This window comes from Stegostoma tigrinum, chromosome 10, assembly GCF_030684315.1.
Source record: "Stegostoma tigrinum isolate sSteTig4 chromosome 10, sSteTig4.hap1, whole genome shotgun sequence".
In the NCBI taxonomy this organism is placed as follows: domain Eukaryota; kingdom Metazoa; phylum Chordata; class Chondrichthyes; order Orectolobiformes; family Stegostomatidae; genus Stegostoma; species Stegostoma tigrinum.
In genome coordinates this window covers 39,271,271-39,293,311 of record NC_081363.1, presented here as the reverse complement: position 1 = coordinate 39,293,311, position 22,041 = coordinate 39,271,271, and the positions used below count along the sequence as shown (strand labels likewise).

General features: G+C 38.2%; 1 protein-coding gene across 7 annotated transcripts in view; it reads left to right on the top strand.

Annotated features, from left to right (window-relative positions):
- Positions 1 to 22,041, top strand: part of cdc42bpb (CDC42 binding protein kinase beta (DMPK-like)) — a 204,417-nt gene that overhangs the window by 66,061 nt on the left and 116,315 nt on the right. For all 7 annotated transcript variants that reach the window (XM_048537365.2, XM_048537364.2, XM_048537362.2 and 4 more), the window contains exon 2: positions 14,277 to 14,368. In XM_048537365.2, the coding sequence (XP_048393322.1) occupies positions 14,277 to 14,368 (92 nt within the window). The remainder of the gene's footprint in view (positions 1 to 14,276; positions 14,369 to 22,041) is intronic.

Here is a 22,041-nt window from a genome sequence, read left to right as displayed (position 1 = left end):
TTTCCGTAAAGCGGTCGGCCAGTCTGCATCTGGTTTCTCTGGTGTAGACTAGGCCTCTTTGGGGGCAGAAAATATATTCCATGAGATTGGAGGAGGTACAGATGAAATACTGCTTCACCTGGGAAGACTGTTTAAACCCTTGGATTGTGCACAGGGAGGAAATGCAGGGGTAGGTGTTGCACCTTCTGCAGTTACATAGAAAGATGCCATGGGAAGGAGGGGTGGTGTTGGTGGTCAAGAAATGCACTAGTGTGTCCTGGAAGGAACGATTCCTGTGAAATACAGTCAGGGGAGTGAGGGGAATATGTGTCTGGTGGTGATGTTCTGCTGCAGTTGTCTGAAATGGTGGAGAATGATCCTTTGAATGCAGAGGCCACTGGGATGAGAAGTGGGGACAAGGGGGACCGGATCTCACTGTTGAGAGTGACAGGCAGTGGCAAGGGCGGAAGCCTGGACAATAGGTTGGATGTTGTTGAGGGCCCTGTCAACCGCAGTGGCTGAGAAACAATGGTTATGTAAGAAGGAGGCTGTGTCAGGAGCAGTGTTTTGGAAGGTAGCATTATCTAAATAGATACGATGTAGGCAAAGGAACTGGGAATGCTTGCTTTTAAATCTAAGAGGGAGGTATTCTTAATGGGCTTGTTAGTGTATATTATGAGCTAATAACTAATTGTACTGATCTTGTTGAGCCAAGCAGTAGTATAACCCTGTAATAATTGGGGTAGATGTGAACATGAAGTTGGCAACAAGCAGATAGAAGTGAGGACACTGTTGAATGATGAAGCAGTGGTGACAAGTCAAATGGCGTACCTCAGCTCCTATTTGGGATATTTGAGCTCTCAAGGTGTTGACAGCACAAAATACGTACACAATCAGTCTGTTATTTACGGTGGCAAATTTGCTTCAGCTTCCACAAGATTATTGACTCTCCAGGTCCAGGTTAGGCTTCACAGTATCCTGTCTCTTCTCACCACCACCCCCCACCCCCCAACCTCCGTGTTTGCACGCACACACACATGCAGTCTCTACCTCTGTCCCCAGCTCTCACTCATGGGTACCTTCCAAACCAGACATCATCCGTCTGAAAAGGCTTACCATTGTCAGGTTCAGAGTGTATTATTTATGAGGAGAGATTGGTCAAACTGGGGTTCTGGGGAAGGGTCACTGGACTCATGTTAACTCTGGTTTCTCTCGACAAATTTGCCCAGACCTGCTGAGCTTTTACAGCAATTCTGATTTTGTTTGGGCAAATTTGGTGCATTTTCACTTGACATCTGAAGCTGAGAGACAACCTAATAGGAGTTTACAAAATTGAGAGGCATGGATAAAATGGAGTATATTTTTCCCCAAGATAGAAACGTCACTCACTTGGGGGTGTGGATTTAATGTAAAAGGGGGAAAATTTAAAGGAGAAATGAGAGGTAAATTATTTTTACACAGGGTGTTAACAAATTACATGAATAGATAGAGGATAGAGGAATGCAAACTGTGTGGAGTCAAAAGGCTTTTAATTTACAAGGCATCATGTGTTGGCGCAGGCTTGGTGGGCCAAAAGGTCTGTTCCTGTGCTGTACTGTTCTTCCTTGGTTGTCCTCTGTCGTCCTTGTTCTCTCTCGCTCACTTTCGTTCTTGCTCTCACTTTGTTCAATCTTGCTATCTCTTGCTCTCGTTCTCTCTTGCTTGCTCTTGTGTTGTCTCTAGTGCTTGCTCTTACGCCCTCCAGCACGCTGGTGCTCTTGAGCACACTTGTGACCTCTCTCACATGTGTTCTTGTTCTTGCTCTTTGTTTCATGGGTTCTGTCCTGCGATACTCATCTTCCCATTATCCCATCTGCTCTTGCTTCCCTGCGCCCCTCTCTCTGTTTCTATCAAAACTAGCTTCAATCTATGTGAGAAATTGCACAGCCCAAAACCAATTTTTAAAGAAAAACCTCTACAAGTTATTCCCCAATCGTGACCTGCTTGGATGATCCAGATATCGACACAAATTAATTAACTTTATCTCCAAAACATCTTTTTGATTCTGAATCCAGATTTCTAATGAATACCCTATGACATGATTTTGTGAAAGGGTAATCATATTTGACTAATTTATTAGTGTTCTTGGATGAACTGACAGCATTATACGCAAAGAGGGACCTATAGAAATGGATCACTTAAATTCCGAAAAATTCAAGGTACAAAATGAGAGCTTAAGATAGAAGATGATCGCGTTTCGGCATGAATAGAGGATTGGCTAGCTTGCAGAAAGTGGGAAATGTGTATAAATGGCTCAGTTTCAATCTAATGAATGGAATACCATAGATCAGTCTTGCACCCTATTTACAATCTGTTATCAGTCACCTGGGGGTTGGGCCAGAATGTATGATCAAATGCCCTAATGACATATAGATTGGAAAGTAAGTTGTGAATTAGATTATGTAGCATACATATACAGGTAGGTTTTGGTAAAGATGTAAGATACGCTGGTGAAGCAGGCTGATCCTTAAGATGGAAGTTTGATGCAGAAGAGTGAGGCAATGTATTTTGGTAGAAGAGGCATGGAGGGACTGAATAAAACAGTGCTCTATAAAAGTGTGCAAGAGTTGGTATACCTGGGTGTGTATGTGCATAAGTTGTTAAAGGTTGTAGGACAGGAAGAGTGAATGGTTAATAAAGCACTTGGTGACCAGGATTTATTAATAGTGGCATAGAGTACAAGAGGAGCCAGGTTATTGCTGAACAGTAAGATGCTGCATTATTGTGTACAGTTCTGGGTACCATGCTGTGAAGGAAGCAGTGGGGGGAAGAAATGTAGAAGGGGTTGACAAGAATGGTTCTGAGGAGATGTGGTGCAGGCCTTCAGAAGGGCTTTATATGGTTATTTAAATAGAAATAATGTGCAATGTTATAGGGAAAGGGGAGTAGAATAATGCTAAGTCATGACGCTCACTTACATGGGCTGAATAACCTCATCCTCTTGCATGGTATTAATTCTACCTTATTTCATACAAGTCATAAGTAATGAGTTTCATGACTGACTGTCATCCTTTTTAATCAAAGTGTCTTGACTCTATTCACTCTCCCTTTGTACTTGCACTATTTTGGGAGTGTGCAGCAAAATTACTTTTCATTGGACCTGAAGTTATTGCATGAAATGCCGCCTCCATTCTATCCATATAAGGATGTTTCAGAAATTATCTAACTATTCTTCATGAAGGGGTTACTGTACTAGTTGGCACTGATATGGATCAAATGATGAATGTACCTTTGCAGATACGTCCAGTCTGACACCACAAAGTGCTTCCTCAAGAGTTGCAAAAGAAACATTTGGCCTTTTTGTGTAATTAACACACCTATTTTTGGTTAACTTAATTCCTCATTATGTTCTAATGTGTCACTTGGTTCTGATATCATAAACGGTTATAAACGCTTTTCTTTCTAAAGGTGTGCCCCAAAGTGCTAGGAAACACATTTTATTGCCCTACAATATTTGCTTGCAGTTTGCTTCCCAAAGCTAAGAAAGAACTAACATCCAACGCATGTTTTTACAAGTGGTCCACCAGAATACCTAAAACGCATGGCTCTAAAACATCTTATTTTCTATTCTTGTTGCTACTGGATTATTAATTCCACAGACTTTTCTATAGAAAAGAATATCCATTTTATTAATTCTTTTCATAAAATATCTACAGAAACTTGCACTAAGTTTATTTTTATTTCTAGTTTGTTTTTGTTTATCTAATTTGTCGTTTTTCTAGTTATTATTTGCTGTTTTTCTATTTGGTTTAATCTTCTAACATGCAAAGCAATTTAAACTTCTTTAAGCAATTTAATGTTTTTTCCTTAAATTTGATACTACCTTTGATACTGGCACCTGGGATAATGTGAATAGTTATGATCCTCAGTTTATGAATGTCCAGTTTACCAATGTTTGTACTTACAAATGTGATCTTGTACAGGGTGTAATTTTAAAGATCTGACATGTAACATTTCTTAAATTTAGGAACTGCGCTTTTCTTTTACTCTGCATTGTGTTCTGACTTGTGTAGAATGGAACCTGTTCACAATCCAGGGATTGCCTGTATTGCAAACAGTCCAGAATAGATTCATTAGGTTGATCCCGCATATGAAAGGATTTTCTTACGAGGCTGAGTAACTTATACTCGTTGGAGTTTCAAAAGATTAGAGGTGACCTCATTGAAACTTGTAAAATTCTGAATGCACTTGACCAGGTGCATGCTGGAGATTCTGAAGCCTGAGGGCATAATCTCAGAATATTGGGCCCCCCTTTAAGATGAAGCGGAATTTCTTGAGTGTAGTGAATCTGTGGAATTCTTGATAGAGGACTGTGCAGGCTGAGTTGTTAAGTATATTCAAGATTTAAACAGATTTTCAGTTGAGGATTGTGGGGAAAAGACAAGAAAGTGGAGTTGAGGGTTATCAGATCAGTCAAGATCTTAGTGAAGGGCCAAGCATTCTTGATGGACTGAATAGCTGTAGGCTGCTTCTGTACCTACTCTTTATAGGGTCTTATGGTATCAAAGATCAGATACTAATATTTTTAGTAAATGCACATAGCCAGCCCTCCCTTTATAATCTTTCTTTCTCATTTAACTATGTGTATTCTGAAATGTTCTCTTAAATACTTGTCATTGTAACACCATTGACCCATCTTTTAACTTAATTTGACAGTTTGCTTTAACTAGCTCTCTTTTCATGACCTAATTATTCCTTTTAATTAAGTTTAAAATATTAGTCATGCATTAGCCTTCTTCTCAAACCGATTGTAAAGCTAAGTCATTGGATTGCTCCTGCTGCCTGGAGTCACCTTCACAATGAGGTTATTAATTAATCCTATCACTTTGAACGATACCAGGCCAAGTATAGCCTGCTCTCCAATTAACTCCAGAATGTGCTCTTTAAGAACTATTTGATTTGGAAATGTCTGTTTTTTAGAAAGATTGGCACTTCATTTCCTCATGGCAGTCTAAAGTTTATTACTTTTGAACAGTAATGACTTGTTTTGTCAGCAAACGTGTAAGCAGCCAGTTGTAGCAAGGTCCAACAGGTGTCTGTGTGATGCTTGAAGTGCAATATGCAATCTTGTTCTCAACTGTCTGGTATAAGGGTACAGCCCATTTTGTTACATTTACATTGTACAGATTTTTAAATTTTTGAAGTGGGTCATGCCCTCTGTCTCAAAACATTTTGTTGTGTGATGAGGTGCTGAGGACTTTTAGGATTGAGCTATTTGTATATTTACTTCAAAGTGTATTTAATCTGTACAAGTTCCACTGGGAGTAATGTAATGCCAGTTTTGACCTTGAGTGAGATTTGCTATATGGTTTATCATAAAAGTCATAACTTGTGTAAATGCTAGCTTGCGTGCAAATTGCTCACCTACATTAACAGCATACAGTGAACGTGAATTTCGAGGGAAATTACAATTTGCATTAGCGTTTTGTGAAAATGAAACTGCTGTCGTTATCACTGTTGACAAGGGCGAATTTGCACTTGTACAGAGAATCTGTAATCGAAATAAATGAATTTAGTCTCCTGCACTAAAGCAGAACTGAAGAAAGCATGTGGCTAGCTCGTCATAAGCAAACATTGGAGGCAGCGGGTTACAATTTTAATACAGCTGTAAATGGAGGTCAAGCTGTTTTCTGTTGCGAAGGGTGTGGAATTTTTAGACTCGTTTCATTGCAACTACATTCTTACAAGTTGCCGGCCCACAAAAATGAGTTGCTTCCATACTGTATGTCAAACATTTCCATCTGTTAGAAGAAATCGTTAGTTGTGCTGGATAACTTAGGAAAGTTAGTACACCAGGCTGGAATATTTAGCCATAGATTATCAGTGAACATTTTGTTCATTTTTGATTGAAACCAACATTCTTTGCCATTTTATAGAATAAATGGATTATTTGTATTGTCTCACTTCCAAAGTCAGTGCTTAACATTTTTAGGCATCCTAAGACTTAATGATGTGAAAACAACTGGTTGTGATGATTAGCTCTGGGTACAAAAATGAGATAAGAACAATCTATATGTGGCTGGTACTAGGAAACATGGACTAGTGACCAACATGGTAATGACATAATTAAATGAAGCTGACCTGGTGTTAACTGCTCAAAAATTGGCATAAAATGAATTTTGTATTTATATTTTATAAAGTTTGTATTTTATGAAATTTTACTTCTGTTGATTCACTTTGTTGACTTATTACCCTGTATCTACATCAAAGACAGGAGGGGGGCAAAATAATTGAACAAGTCACAGATTGCTGCTGTTTCTTCCTTGTAAAGGAGGTAATTCTTTGCAACTATTTTGGAACTTCAATGTGCTAAATTGAAGTTCCAAATTTTAAAACTGATGTATCAAATTATTTTACCCATATTAGTGTGGAGGAGATGCAAGATTGGCAATTTGGCAAACCTGCATACGGATTTCGTGGAGAGATTTGCGCCAGATTGAAGTGTATCAAAATTCTTACTTTGATGTGATGCCCGTGTACCGTGTTTCTTTGACGTCTGTGCATTAATATTTGAGATACATTGTTAATCTGTTTATCTAGAAACAAATAGCAAAAACATTACTTTCACCATTGAAAGTGGAAGGAGGGACTCTACTAAATTCCCCATGTCTATCTGAGTACAGCTTATACGTGATCTGAACTTCCAAGTGCTGTGTTCAAACTGTCAGGAATGATCAAACTAAATTATATATTTAAAGTTTTAACTGGAAATTAGAAGCTGTTCTATATTTCACCAAGGCCAGTAAGTATACAGTTTGACTTCAAAAACTTATTTTGTTAGTGTGGAAAATCATTAAATAATTCAGCATTTTTAAGATCCCCCTGAAAGTGGTAGGAGTGCAGCTAAGATTAAAATGGTCAGTAAGATAAATAAGATCTACCAATCACCTTGCGTCCAGAAAGTCGGTGTCTTCAAAGGCTTAAGTTTCAAAGGTTTAAATTTCATGAACGTGTGCTATTTGCCACAATGGAACTTCCTACAAACTTTCCTCCCTGTATTTGTCATTTTGCACATCTATTAATTCACTCTTCCCTTCTTGCAGTGACACTTGTTTAATTTTTTTATTTGTTTGGCAGTTTTAAATGTACAATATTGATAATGTGTTTTTGTTGGTCTGTTGTTTACTTACAGAAATAACAACCAAAATATGGCATTTTTAAATTCTGGTTTGGCACTCAACGACCTGTCTTCAAATAGGCCTGGCTCTGTAATTACTAGGCAGTTGGTACATTTCCTGCATCAAGCTTTTTTTAAAAATATGTAGTTGTTTGGTTACAGCTATTTGTGTTGTTTACTCCATAACTTAAAGGCAAAGATGTGTTTTGCTGAAAACTTTGATCTTGAATTTGCTGTTGTATCACTCAGAAACTGTTGATGCCAGCATTTGTTACTATGCAAAATTGACGTCAGTTTCTCATGACCAGTTAAATGCAGAAATTCTAAAACTGCTGCCAGTTGTACGTTCCTCCACTGCAGTTTGCATTGATGTAGTGAACATGGAATCAGAGAATTGATGTGACCTTTGACTTTTACATGATATTTCTGCTGCAAAATCTTTGAACATGTTAAGCCTTGTTGAATGAGGTGTATCCGAGTTTTAAGTGTACTGAACAACTATTCTGACCCTTTAACGGTAGCCATGGAATCTTTATTAATACAGGATTAAATTTGATGCTCTCACCTTTTGTGTTCTGAATACTAATTTTACTGAAGCATGTCTTTTGAGTGTACGTCATCTCTTTATGATGCCATTGTCAATTAATGTCATAACTAATCTAGCAGTGTTGAGTAACAATTGCAATTTCAGTTGAACATTGACTATGAAGTAATTTTCTGACACCTTTACAAGATGCTAAGTGCAATTGGGTGAATATATGTAATTTTCGAGGATCAGACGCTATAATCTCTTCCCCTCAAACATTTCTCTGACTCACTGCTGTTATATAATACTTCTGGCACCTTCTAAGTCCATCTTTAGAAGTAGATTGTTGTATCTAGCGGGGAACTGTTTTGTGGTGGAGTACAGTCAGGAGAAGGGCACCTTTTTTTAGGGATAACTGGTGTTGAAGATTTGTCAATGTTTTACATTTTCAACTGCTGCAAAGTTTTGTGATAAACATTGCATGGATATTTCTGCATCTGCCTTACCCCTTTAGCTATGTTTGCTCTGAAGATAAATTAATATTGCCAATGTTAGCAACTGAGGCATTAATTTGATGTTGTACAATTGTTTATATGTTGAGGATTTCGTACAACAACTTGCTGTATGTTTTCTAGTCATTGATGCAATAGCAACTGCATTTATGTATATTACAAAACGCATTTGACATTTACTTATATAAATTTTATACTCCATTAATACATCTATTTTGCATATAATTTTTTTATTACACAAAGCAGTTCCTGTTCCATTAGCATGTTTTAAAAAGTGTAGACATTTTTGAATACAGTTTTCCAAGCCATCTTCAACAGGTACTGCAGCCCAACCTAATAGTCATACACCCAGGCTTGGAGCCTCAGTAGACAAGCAATTATCACAAGAAGCGAGTACCAAGAAATGATATCAGAGATAATAGGAACTGCAGATGCTGGAGAAGGGCCTAGGCCTGAAACATCAGCTTTCCTGCACCTGAGATGCTGCTTGGCCTACTGTGGTTCATCCAGCTCCATGCCTTGTTACCAAGAAATGATTTTATTTTTAAAACAAAGTTCTAAACTGCTTTCATTGACTCTTTTTTTTGTTAAAAAAATACCCACAATCCTTCCAAACTACTTCATAGCATTAATTTTAAATCCTTTCATGCTGCCTGTTTGTTCATATTTAGTTGGAACACAGCTATATTTTAATGCGTATGATACAAAATAAATGTCAGTTGGAGGATTTTAAACAAATTTATTTTAGTAAATAGCCGAATAAACAATAGGTACCAGTGCCTTTGGAATCGGAAGTCGATGCTGCCTCTCAGGAGTGCACAAACTGCAGTATTGCTGCTTATTGAGGATTAATGTTTGTTTGTGAACAATCATTACACTTAGCGTACACAGCCTACTTATAATTTCGTAAAGCATAAATTTACCATTTCACTGTTCTATTATTGCTGTCTATTTGGAATTAAAACTCTTCCTAATTATCCAGGGTAGACCCAGCAGAGTGAGCAAACTCCCATGGTTCTTAATGAATCTTTGAAACAATTTACGGTGTGGTTTGTGAGAGTGCCACTATTCTGAATCTTTCTCTTACCCTTTCCTGTTTCTCCTCTTGCTGTCTTTCCCCGCCCTACATTTTTAAGAAGTTTGTTTATGGGGCTGTCTAGGCACACACTTATTGTCCATTCCTACTTGTCTAAGAGAACCGGAAGAACTGTGGATTTTGTAAGGGTCACCAGACCCGAAATGTGAACTGTTTTTTCCTTCACAGATGCTGCTAAACCTGCTGAGCTTCTCCAGCAATTTTGTTTTTGTCCAAGAGAAGGTTGTGTTAAGCTTCACCCTCAAACCATCTCAGTCCACAGTCACTAAGAGCATCTGTAATGTTCTGAGGAAGGGAGTTTTTAGAATTTTTACCGATTAACACGGAACTATTTCATCATTCTTCAAAGTCAGAATGGTGTGTGACTTGAAGGGGAATTCACAGGTGGTGGTGTTCAGTGTAGATGCTACTCTTGTCCTTCTAGATGTTAGAGATCATGGGTTTGGAATATGCTATTGAAGGAGTTGATTGAATGCTTTAACCTAGTATTCACTGCTGTCATCAGGCATCACTGTGGGAGAGAGTGAATGTTGAAAGTTGTGATGGTGCATCATTTAACCAGATTTAATTTGTCCTGAAGAAATGTAGAACTTCGAGTATTCTCGGACCTCCAGTCTACCAGGCTGGTAGAGTATTCCATGACATTCCTGACTTGTGCCGCATAGATGTTGGACAAGTCTTAGAGATGATGTGGCCATGCCAGAGCCGGTGTTGGACAAAGTCAGCAGTCGCACAACTCCAGATTCATAGCATTAAATTTAAATCCTTTCATGTTGTCTGTATGTTCATATTTAGTTCGAACACAGCTATATTTTAATGAGTATGATACAAAATAAATGTCATTTGGAGGATTTTAAACAAATTGCATTTAGTAAATAGTCTACCCTGGATAATTCGGAAGAGTTTAATTCCAAATAGACAGCAATAATAGAACAGTAAAATGGTAAATTGAACTGGTTCATTTAAAATTGAACTAGTTTATTTAAAATCACAAACTTTTGGACTGCAGCCCCTTCATAAGGTGAAGACACTTGACTGACGAAGGGGCTGCACTCTGAAAGTTTGTGGTTTCAAATAAACCTGTTGGGCTATAACCTGGTGTCGTGTTAAGCCTTGGAGAGACAGCAGTTGAATTAGTCACTGCAGAATTTTCAGTGTCTGACGTGCTTTAGAAGCTACATTATTTACAGGCAGGTCCAGTTCAGTTTCTCGTCAATGGTATTTTTCAAGAATGTTAATAGTGGCTGATTTCAGGGATAGAAATGTTATGGAATGTCAAGGAGCAATGATTATACCCACTGTTGTTGAAGATGGTTATTGCCAACTGAAAACAAAGTGGTGGAAATTGCAGTGGATCACACAGCATCCAGGGAGAGCCTCCTACATGGTCATTGTCTAGTTGTGTGGCATGAATATTAGTTGCCACTTATCAACCTAAGTTTGGATGTCATCCAGATCTTGCTGAATATGGGCATGGACTGGCTCCGTGTCTGAGGAAAGACAAATAGTACTGAACATTTTGCAGTTACCGGCAAGCAGTGCTGTTTCTAATCCTTTTGATAAAGGGAAGGTCTTTGTAGCAGGCTGAAGAAGGTTGAGCCTAGGGCGCTATACTGAGGAAATGCTGCAGTGATGTTGTGAGGCTGAGGTGATTTACCTCCAACATCCACAAGTGTCTGTCTTTGTATGACTTCAACCAGCCTCACTATCTGCCTGATTCTCATTGATTCCAGTATTGCTAACTTCCTTAATGTCACACTGTCGAATACTGCATTAATGCAGTTACTGTCACATCTCTTCTGGCGTTCAGCTCTTTTGTCCATGTTTGGACTTAGGGTGCGACAGCTCTGTAATGGCTGGGACAGGAGCTGAGTGGCCCTGATGATACCTGCAATGAGCATGAGTGAGCAGGTTAGTTCTCTGCAAGTGCCACTTGAGAGCACTATTGACAATCCTTTCCATCACTTCTCTGCTGATAAAGAGTAGAGTGATTGGACAGTTTTGGATTTGTGCTGTTTATTGAGTATACTTTTTGCCTGCTGAAAGCCTGCAGTTTGTTTTGGATGCCTAGTTTTGAGTTGCTTAATCCGTTTGAATGCATAACTTACTTTGCACCAAAGTAATGCCACACATAATGAAAGCTGGAACCTCATACTCACGATGTCTATAAAGTGGCCAGTTTTACTGATACACACATTTGGAGGAATTTTAACCACAAGCTCATGTTCCATTGCTATGTCTATCATTTTCATTATAAAGAATACTTATTGTGATCAGTGTTCTATCCTAATAGAAGATCTGGTACAAAATTGGATTTGGAATATTTCTCCAGTTTAAATTAGATCATTTGTCTTTTCATTGTAGTTCTTTGGTTATAAAGATATGTTGGCCTTGCTTGTATGTACTGGAGTTTGAGTGAGGAGTGATCTGATTGTCGTGTATAAGATCATGAAAGGTCATGACAAGGTGTATGTGGAAAGGCTATTTCCTTTTGCAGGCAAGTCCAGAACTGTGTATAAATTAGGGATTGCCTGTTTGGGATGGAAATGAGGATTAGTAAAATCTGAGTTTTGTCACTTTGGAACTCTACCTCACATAGAAGTAGGGCTATGAAGTAGTTTTAAGAAAAAGGTAAATTGAGTCTCTTCTAATGCATTCGCTCAAGTTATTGGGGACAGATGGGAATGTGAAACATAGATCAGCTGTGGTTATATTTCATCATGAAATAACCTTGAGGGACCAAATGGCTGCCTTCTCCTTTTTCTTATGCTTTATGTATCTGTTGACTCTTGGTCCAGTCATAAATATTACATTTTAAATTTTATAATGCTAAATTCTGGAAATGCTTTCCTATTTTTAGTCTAAGAAACATTGTTGTAGATCTTCATGCCTGTGTCTTTGTGTGGATGGAGGCACTGGGTATTTAAAAATAATGAATGGCACTGGTTCTGAGTTCCTACCCTGCAGTTAAGGTGCTAGTAGCAAGTTTGCGTACAAGGTTCCTGCCCTTGGCTCATCTATTGGTGGGTGGACATTGTAGACACCACCCCCATACCATCCACTCAGGAGCTTTTGTTAGGATTGTACCTCAGAGGAGTTGTAAGCCATTGGGAATGCCTCATCTGGGGTTGAATTACTTTTGACAGGTAAGTTAAGGTCTTAGTACCTTCAAATGTCGTAGAGTGATACTGTCTGATAAGTCAAACATGTTTCTCATGCAGTGATTAGTAATGAAACTTGCATCAGAAAAGATGTGATGAATAAGTTGTTCAGCATTTGTGCAATTGCCGAGGTAGGGAACTTTATCCTGAAGATAAAGCATGCTTCTGAAATCAACCGTGTTGAGATCAAGGTATAGTTTTTGACTGGACCCTATGCATTTTTGCTTTGTTTTAAAGTTCAGACCTCTGTTGAATCTTCAAACTAGATGATTAACTGTCTGCTTTAGTTTAAAGTCCATTTGCTGAGCCTTGAGAAAAATAATGAAGAAATGCACCTTCACAGACACTATTATTTTTGACCTCTGGCTCATTGGTTAGCACTGTCGCCTTTCAGTGCCAGGAACTCGGGTTCGATTCCACCCTCGGGTGACTGTCTGTGTGGAGTTTGTACATTCTCCCTGAGTCTGCGTGGGTTTCCTTTTGGGTGCTCGGGTTTCCTCCCACAATCCAAAGATGTGCAGGCTAGGTGGTTTAGCCATGCAAAATTACCCATACTGTTCATGTATGTGTAGATTAGGTGGGTTATAGAGGGATAGGTATGGGTGGGATGCTGTGAGGGTCAGTGTGGACTTGTTCGGGCCAAAGGGCCTGTTTCCACACTCTAGGGATTCTGTGATTCTTATAAAGTTGTACAATGGACTGTTATTATGAGTAGTGAATTCTACTGATGTATGTCACTTTAGCAGGGTTGTTTACATGGCGTTGAATGTGATGGTGCTTTCTTTTATTGGCAGTTTTATGAGCAGATTAGTAGCTCTTTTATTAATATTAATAGTTTGTGAACATTTATTCTAGGGATTATGAGCCCTGTCCACAGTTGAAAAAAACACTGGATGTGTGGGTCTAAAAGCTGCATGGTGGATAAACTACAAGTGATCTATAAACAAATCATCTGACCTATTGATGTTCAAAATATCAAAACAGCTTTGTTTTGCAGAGTATAGCACTTGGAATGCTGCAATTCTGGACATTTTTCATTTAATGTAATTTTAATGATTTAAGGCTTTGCACCATTTCAAAAATTGCATGTGATATGTAAATTAGATACCCAAATTGAGGGGAAGATGACATAGAACATTGAAAGGGCACGTACAAGTTGATGGAATGTGTGGATAGGTGGCGGATGAATTTCAATGCGGAGTGTACGAGAGCAAGGAAGTTATGTTGAAATTGTATAAAACACTGATTCATATTCGCTGGGCAATTGCATACAGTTCTGGGTGTTGCATTTTATGAAGGTTGTGAAGGAATTGGAGAATGCAGAAGAAATATGAGAGGTTGGTCCCAAGGATAGGGAATTTAATTTATGAACCGAGATTGGAGAAAGTTGAACTGTTTTCCTCAGAAGGGATGCCTGAAAGGAGCTTTGACAGAAGTATTCAAAATCAAGAGAGGTGTGGACACTGTATGCAAAAAGTGTTGTTACTCATGAAAGGATAGAGATTAAGAGAAGATAGGTTTAAAGTAATTAGTAAAAGAAACTAAAGTGCCATGAAGGAAAACATTTTTCCACGCAACCAGCAGTTAATGGTTGAAATGCCCTGCTTAAAAATATGATGGAGGTAGATTTAATCCAAACAATGTGCAGATTTACAGGGAGTACGTGGGAGAATGTCATTGTCTCATGGTATTCATAAAGCTAGCTCTGAATGGACCAATTGGAGGCTTCCTGTGCTGTAATAATTCAGTGATTCTGAACTTGCCAAATTTTCACTAAAATTCATATTCTCAAACAAATTTGCAATGCATGTGACCTTTCTAATTCCATCATTTTTGAACTTTACAGCAAAACCATTCACCTCGACTGTAAAGGAGCTGCGGCTACACCGAGATGACTTTGAAATGTTGAAAGTCATCGGTAGAGGAGCATTTGGTGAGGTGAGCAGTCAAACAACTAATGTCTTACAACAGTGAAATGTTTCTTGAAATTCCAGTATGTTTTACAAGTCACCTCCTTTAATACAATAATATGTCACTAACTTATGTCATTGAATGTAAAACATACCACAATGTTAACTTTTCATTTGAATATTTTATACAGTCAGGAATTTTGGCTTGTATCGTCAAAATATGCTCTCTATGTTGATTTGAATATTTAACTGTTCATTGGTATGCATGATCACTCTTTAGCTGCAAGCCCTTAGCACCATTCTCAAAAAGTTTGTCAATCTACAAGAGCTACTTGATGGCAATATTGCGTGGCCAAATTCAGTTTGAAGAAGTCTATATAAGCTACTTTCCTGCATAATAAACCTACACGTGTCCTACTCTTGCCTCCATGGTGATCAATATGCCCAACATTCATTGATTTCAAAAAGAACTACATTTATACCATTGACAGTTGTATTAACCGTGTAAAATTAGTTTGGCCAAACAGGAAATGAATAGGTTTTCAAGTCTAATTTACGGTTATAATTGTCAAAATCAAAGTTTTTAAAACTTCAGCATTTTAAAATTTAATGAAATCGTACAGCCAGCTGGAAGATTGGTCTGTCTTTGTATGACTTTTCGCTTCTAATTTATTTGTTGTTAAATTGGACAAGAACCATTTCCTAGTAGAACTGGCTTAAGTTCAGCATCCTTTTAATGTCATTCCCATTTCCTGAAAAGAGGTGGAGAAATAAAAGCTTGTCTGACAACCAACAGAATTGCATTCCACAATTTGTTAGACATTTCCTTAATAGGCATTGTTATGACAAGGGACAGATCGACTGTTTCACTGAATATTTTTTCTGTCATTGCAGTGAGTAATATAATGGATTTAATTTGCTAATATATGCTTACACTACATGGAGTGCAGCAGTTCAGAAACTCAATCTCCACCACATCTTAAATGCAGTTAGAATGGACAATAAATGTTGCCCAGGACAGTGAAACTGACATCCCTCGAACGTTTTTAAGAAAATCCATTGACTTTACTTTTTTGTGTGATGGTTGTATGTATCATGCTAAGCTTTTTTTGTGTGCTGGACTTGAAGCAGCTGGGCAGGATATGTGGAAAAAATGTTAGCCTATCAGTGCATATTCATTAAAAAGAAACTAAAACAATATATGATTGTTTGCCAACAAAAACCCTTAAAGGATTTAAAGTAATAGTGTGTTAATACAAGTACTTGTGCGTGGTAAATTCAATCACGATCACACTGGCACTCAACCAAATTTGACAAGAAGCAGTCGCTATACAAAGCGTCTCATGGTAAAATCAGTCACTTCACTCACATGTTAGTTCATAATACTAAACAGTTTTAAGAATATTTGATTTTCACGATACACCCTGTAGAATGATGACTGTGTAAAATTACAACAGGCTATTGATTAGATGAATGGGTAAAACTGTGGTAGAAGGCTTTTATTATAAACAAGTGTGAAGCTATCCATTTCAGACCTAAAAAGATAGACCAGGGTATTTGAAGATTCTAAAAAGATGGGTGAATAGTCTAAGAATGAAGGTCAGGTCATTCAGGAGAGATGTTGGAAAGCAGTGCCACAGGCTAAAAGGTTTGGAACACACTTCCTCAAATCGCAGTCAGCGCTAATTCAATTGTTACATGTCTGAGACATTTTTGTTAAGCAAAGATGTCAAGGGATATTGGGCCCAAGGCAAGCATGTGGAGTTAGGCCACAGATCAATCATGATCTTATTGAAGGGCAGAATGGGTTACCCCGGACCTGCTATATAAATATCGTAGATAACAAGGTGTAGAGTTGGATGAACACAGCTGGCCAAGCAGCATCAGAGGAGTAGGAAGGCTGACGTTTCGGGCCTAGACCCTTCTTCTGAAGAAACGTCAGCCTTCTTGCTCCCCTGATGCTACTTGGCCTGCTGTGTTCATCCAACTCTACGCCTTGTTATCTCAGATTCTCCAGCATCTGCAGTTCCTACTATCTCTGATATAAGTATTGTATCTATATTTGAAAATGTTCCTTAAAAAACTGCATATCTTGATACCATCCTGTTGGAAGTACAAGTGTACTTCACCAACAATCTAGAGGACTGGTGACATTCTAAGTTGAAATTGTGGGCCATTCTTTTTCTAAAATTCTAATTCGGGATCTTTGCAAGGCATTAAATATTTTAAGGGTGTAAAATTTGTTGAACACCAGTTATTGCTTAATCAAAATTGCTTTGGTCTAAAATTGCTTATATAAAAGTGTTTACAGAAAAAAAAAAATTGACGTACGAAACTAACATTCTTTCTAAATTTGAATAAGTTTCATCTTGTTTACTGATGGAACAGTGTTATTATAAATATACCCCTTCTAACTTTTGAGGATGATCAAGAGTGGATCAATAGGCTGATAATTGGCAGGGTTGGATTTGTCCCACTTGGAGACAGCATTTAGCTAAGCAATTTTGTGCATTGTGGATGCTAGCTGTACTAGAACAGCTTTACTAAGTGCACTGCTCGTTTTGGTGTGTGATTCAATGTTATTGCTGACATGTTGTAATGGGCCATAGCCTTTGTGTGTCCTGCGCTTTCAGCCGTTTCTTGATATCACAGGGAGTGAATTGATTCGGTTGAATATTTGTGTGTGGGGTTCTGGGGACTTCAGGTAAAGGCTGAAATGAATTATCACTTTTGGTTAAAGATGGATGCGTGTTGCATGTTCTGATGAAGGGTCACTGGATCTGAAACGTTGCTTTCTCTCCCCAGATGCTGCCAGACCTGAGTTTTTCCAACACTTTATTTTTATGTTTTGCATGATGTGCTATGTTCCTCCATTGTTGAGGATAGAGCTATACATGGAACTGCATCGTCCTGTTAGTTGAAGTATCCACCATTGCACTTGATTTGGCAGGACTACAGGTCTTGGATCCGAACTTTACTTTAGAACTGCTCGGCCCTTTTGCATGCTGCTTTGGCATACACAAAGTCTTCTGTTGTGGCTCCACCTCCTTTTTGGGTTATGCTCAGTGCTGTTTCTAGCATGTCTTCCTTATTTTCTTTGAATCAAGCTTGATCCCCTGATCTGATGGTAATATTGAAGATACACCAAACCATGAAGTTATATACTATGAATACAGTTTCACTGCTGCTCTTGAACCTCAGCACCACCCAGGCTAGATCTGATCAGATTTAGGCAATGCAGTATGGTGTAATGGCTAACAACAATATGGAGTATATTGTCAGTGTGAAAACCGGATTTCATCTCGTGTTTATGTCACTCCCACCAACATTGTTATGGTTAACAGGTAGATTGGTGAGGACAAGATAAAGTAGATTTTTTTCCTCTTGGTTTCTTCCCTACCACCTGTCTGGCAGCCACATGCTTTAATGCTTGACCAACTCAGTCAGTAGTGGTGCTGCAAAGCCCATATAATGAACATTCAGATCCCCCAACCAGATGCATTCTGTGCTGTTGTCAGCCTTGCCATTTCCTCCAGATGGTGTTCAACAGATAAGAGTACTGATTTCTCTACGTAAGTGGTCTGTGATAGGTGGTAATCAGCATTGAATATATTCAGTGACTCATTCTATACTATGTCAAAGAGAGGTCCAAGGGTTGGTGACCCTCAGACTCCTCCTCCCCTATGTCTTAAATGGGAGATCTCTTATTTTGTAACTGTGCCCTCAGTTTTAGTTTTAGATTCTCCCATGAGGAGAAACATCCATTAAGCATCTACCTTGTCAAACTGCATCTGAATTAAATATTTCAATTCCATCACCCCTCATTCTTCTAAATTCTAAGCTCCTTCACCCTTGATTCAGCCTAGTGAACTATCTCTGAATTGTTTTCAATCTGAGTATATCCTCCCTTATATAAATAGACCAAAACTGATTTTGATCCTGTAAGTTTGTTTTCACTAATGTACTGTACAGGAGCAGCAAGAAGCTCCTACTTCTATACTCCAACCCTCTTGTAATGTTCCATTTGCCACCTTAATTACTTTTTATACCTGTATTCTAAATTCTGCGATTTGCATTCAAGAATACTCATCCCTCTGTACTGCAGCATTCTGTAGTCTGCATTTTAATAATACTCTGCTCTTTTCAAAACTTACTGCCAAAGTGGACAAACTGACTTTTTTCAGCATTATATTTCATCTGTTAACTTTTTGACCACTTATGTAACCTACCTATATTCCATCGCAGACTACTTGAATCCTTCTCACAGCCCTGCTTTTTTATCTTTGTGTTGTCACAAATTTGACTGCAATACAGGCATTCCTTCATTCAGGTTAATAAAAATCAAATTTAATATAAATATTTGATTTCCCCCAACATGATCTGAATTCTTTACAGTTATCAGTCTGACAGTGATCCATTTATCCTGATTCTTTGTTAGGCAGCCTTCTACCCATGAAGGTGTATCACACTCGACACGTTCAGCATGGACTGTCGTACAACAACATTCATGTGGCACCTTATATTCCTTTAGAAATCCAAACGTTTTATACCTGCCGAATGATTTGTTGCATCCTTAGAGAATGCCAGTCAGCATTTTAAAACCTGTTTCTCTTTCTTCAAAACCTTGTTGACTCTGGCTTCATCACAATGGTTTCTACCATTTTCCTAATGACAGATGTCAAGCTAACGGACCTATAATTTTATGCTTTCTGCCTCCCTCCTTTCTAGAATGGAGTTGTTACATTTGGGGGTCTTCCAATAAGCTGGAGTTCTTCCAAAATTTAGGGAACTTTGGAAAGTTACAACCAATACATCCCAGTGTCTCTGCACCGCTTCTTTTAAGACCATAGTATTTGGTCTTTGAATCCACAGGACTTTTCAGGCTTTAATCCTATCAGTACTATTTTTCTATAGGTCAGGATTAATTTAACTCTGTCTTGTTGTCTGTTGTTCTACTATTCTTGAAATGATTTTTGCATCTTCAAATATGAAGATATAGAAAATGCATGTTCAAAGTCCTTGCCATGTCATGGTTTCTCAATGTTCATTTCATAGTCTCATCTTCCAAGAGGACAAGGCTTTCTTAGCTATTCTTTTCCTTTTTATATACTTGTTGAAATCAGGAATGTGATGGAATTCTATTCAATTGTTCCACCAACGTTCAAGAAATTCAGTTCCATCTAGGAAAGAAAACCATGGCCATGGCCTTTGTTCCAATTAATTTCTCTAGCTGCTGTTTGTGAATGTGTTGATGACGTGTTGGCATGCCCATTGATGCATGTGGACTGCCAGTGCAACGGCATACCTTTTAAAAGGAGCAATGCTCATGACACACCATTCACCACCTTAAACATTCACTCCCTCCAGCATTGGCATACCATCACAGCAGTATGTACCTTCTGTAAAATGCACCGTAGCATTTCATCAAGCTTCCTTCAAAAGCACTTATGAAATCCTTAACCTCTACTGAGAAGGATTTGGTATGCAAATGCATGAAGAAAATATCTGCATGTTCCCTCACAAGTTGTACGCCATGCTGACTTGGAACTATATCACCATTCCTTTAGTGTTGCTGTATCAACTACTTCACCAATGGCACTATGGATGTACCTACACCCCACAGGCCACAAAAATTCAAGAAGGCAGTACGCATCCCCTTCTTTAGCACAGCTGGCAATGGGCAACAAATGGTAGCCTTACCAACAGTACTCTCTGAATTTAAAAGAGAAACTCCATGATATGGCATTGACTTCAATTATTTAGAGATTAACTGGGTTAAGTGTAATGAAAGTTCCACAGAAGGAATTGGATTTGTATAATGTGCCAGGGCTGCATTCTAAATGAATACTGTCATTGGAAAGAAGGGGTTTGTGTTGGATCTGGATTTGCAATTAGGGGTGGGCCAAGTAGGTGGCATATGGAGATAGAAACATCTCAATTTCACTATTGCAAAACTAAGTATAGAAACTAGGAAAGTAAAGGAAGTAATTAAAGGTAGAGACTGGGAACAGCCACTTTAAATGGTACAAGTCCAGATAAATTGAAAGGAAAACTCCAGATGAAACAGTGGACAAATATTGTTTTAAAAAAAAAATAGACAGGGGAATGTATGAAATCAGCCCATTAGTGATGTAAATAAAGTGACAGAACAAAAGTGCACACTCTTGGACGAATAAGGAAATTTAAAATAAAAATCCTAGAGCTAAATTATACAGATTTAGAAAACTGAAAAAATTAATAAGTGGGATCAGTTGTGGCAAACAACTGGCAGGTAAATGAGTACTCATGGATTTAAGAGAGTTTGTTACAAGGAAAAGTGTAGCTGACTTGATTTGAAAGTAAATGAGAGGATGTTGGTGATACTAAGTTGAAGACTTTGTCATGGTTTTCGTAGAGACTTTAGTAACCTGTAAAAGGAAGAGCTAGAACATCTAGATAGAATAACTATATATGAGAATGTAGTATAATATTTAATAGAATTCAAGATGCAAAACTGAAGGCTTTATAAACTGAGAGGAAAGTAAGCCACCTAGGAAAGTGAGGCAAAAAGGAAGAATAGAGATGAGGTGACATATAAATATCAAATAAGGAAATCCAAAAGAAAAAACTTATAGTTGGAGTGAAGGAAAGCAGAAGGAAAAGAATGGAATGAATCTTTTGGAAGAGAATGTACACACAGTTTCTTTTCTACAGTATAACTGGGTGTGGTGAAGACTTCCTATGTTGAGTAGGATGTGAGTAAGTGACAGCAAGCGGATATACAGATGTCATTTGCACGAGATATGCTGGAAGAGCTGTGTGACTCACTGCTGCATTGGGTTAGGGGCTGCAAGGGTTACAGTGGATTCAAACGTAATATAACCTTCCAAACACGCAGATGGGGAAGAAAGCCAGGCCCTGACCTAAAATGCTGAATACAGCCTGGGTGCACTCTTCCTGAATTGTCACTGATCTAGTAATACTGTACTACTGAGGGGGGAAAGAAATAAGAACTTAGTTTAAGAAAGTGGTTATTTAGGTAGATAAACAATTAATTTTCAAAATGCTATGTGAGAAGGATAAACTAATCCACTTAAAGTAGTTCAGCATGTGCTCATTGATAAATGTCATTTTTATGAAACTTAAAATTTTGACAAGGAAGAACACTGACTTTTGAATTTAGCTCAATGTATTTCTACACTTGGAGTTTACTAAAAGAGGGCTAAACGACAAAACCAAAGACATTGTGATGGATCTTCTATTTTTAAAAAAACTGATTCAGTACTAGGCACTGCTACTTCGATACAATGGCTTTAAGAGATATATTTGTCCTTTTTTTTATATGAAGAAAGATTGCGACAGAGGTGATGAGCAGTCTACTTCAAAGTCAATAAAGTGAACAGCTTGAGAGGCTTTGGGGTTTTTCCTAAAGCCGGGACAACAGAAGCAGCCTGAATTGGTGGGGATTTTCTTGTTTTTTTTTTAGTTTCAGCCTTCGATAGCAGTTGCTGCTGGGGTCTCAAAGCTGGATGTGGAAGCTGTTTTTATTTTCCACCTCTCCCCATGTTAAAGCTAAAAGCTGAGGATTTTTTTCCTGCTGCTAGAATTGTATGCGAGACAATCGATTTACTGAATTTGCCTTTGCCAAGGGTATGTTTATTGGATCTTACCATATTAGATCCGTTACTGTTTAGTATTTAAATAATCAATTATTCAAAATTT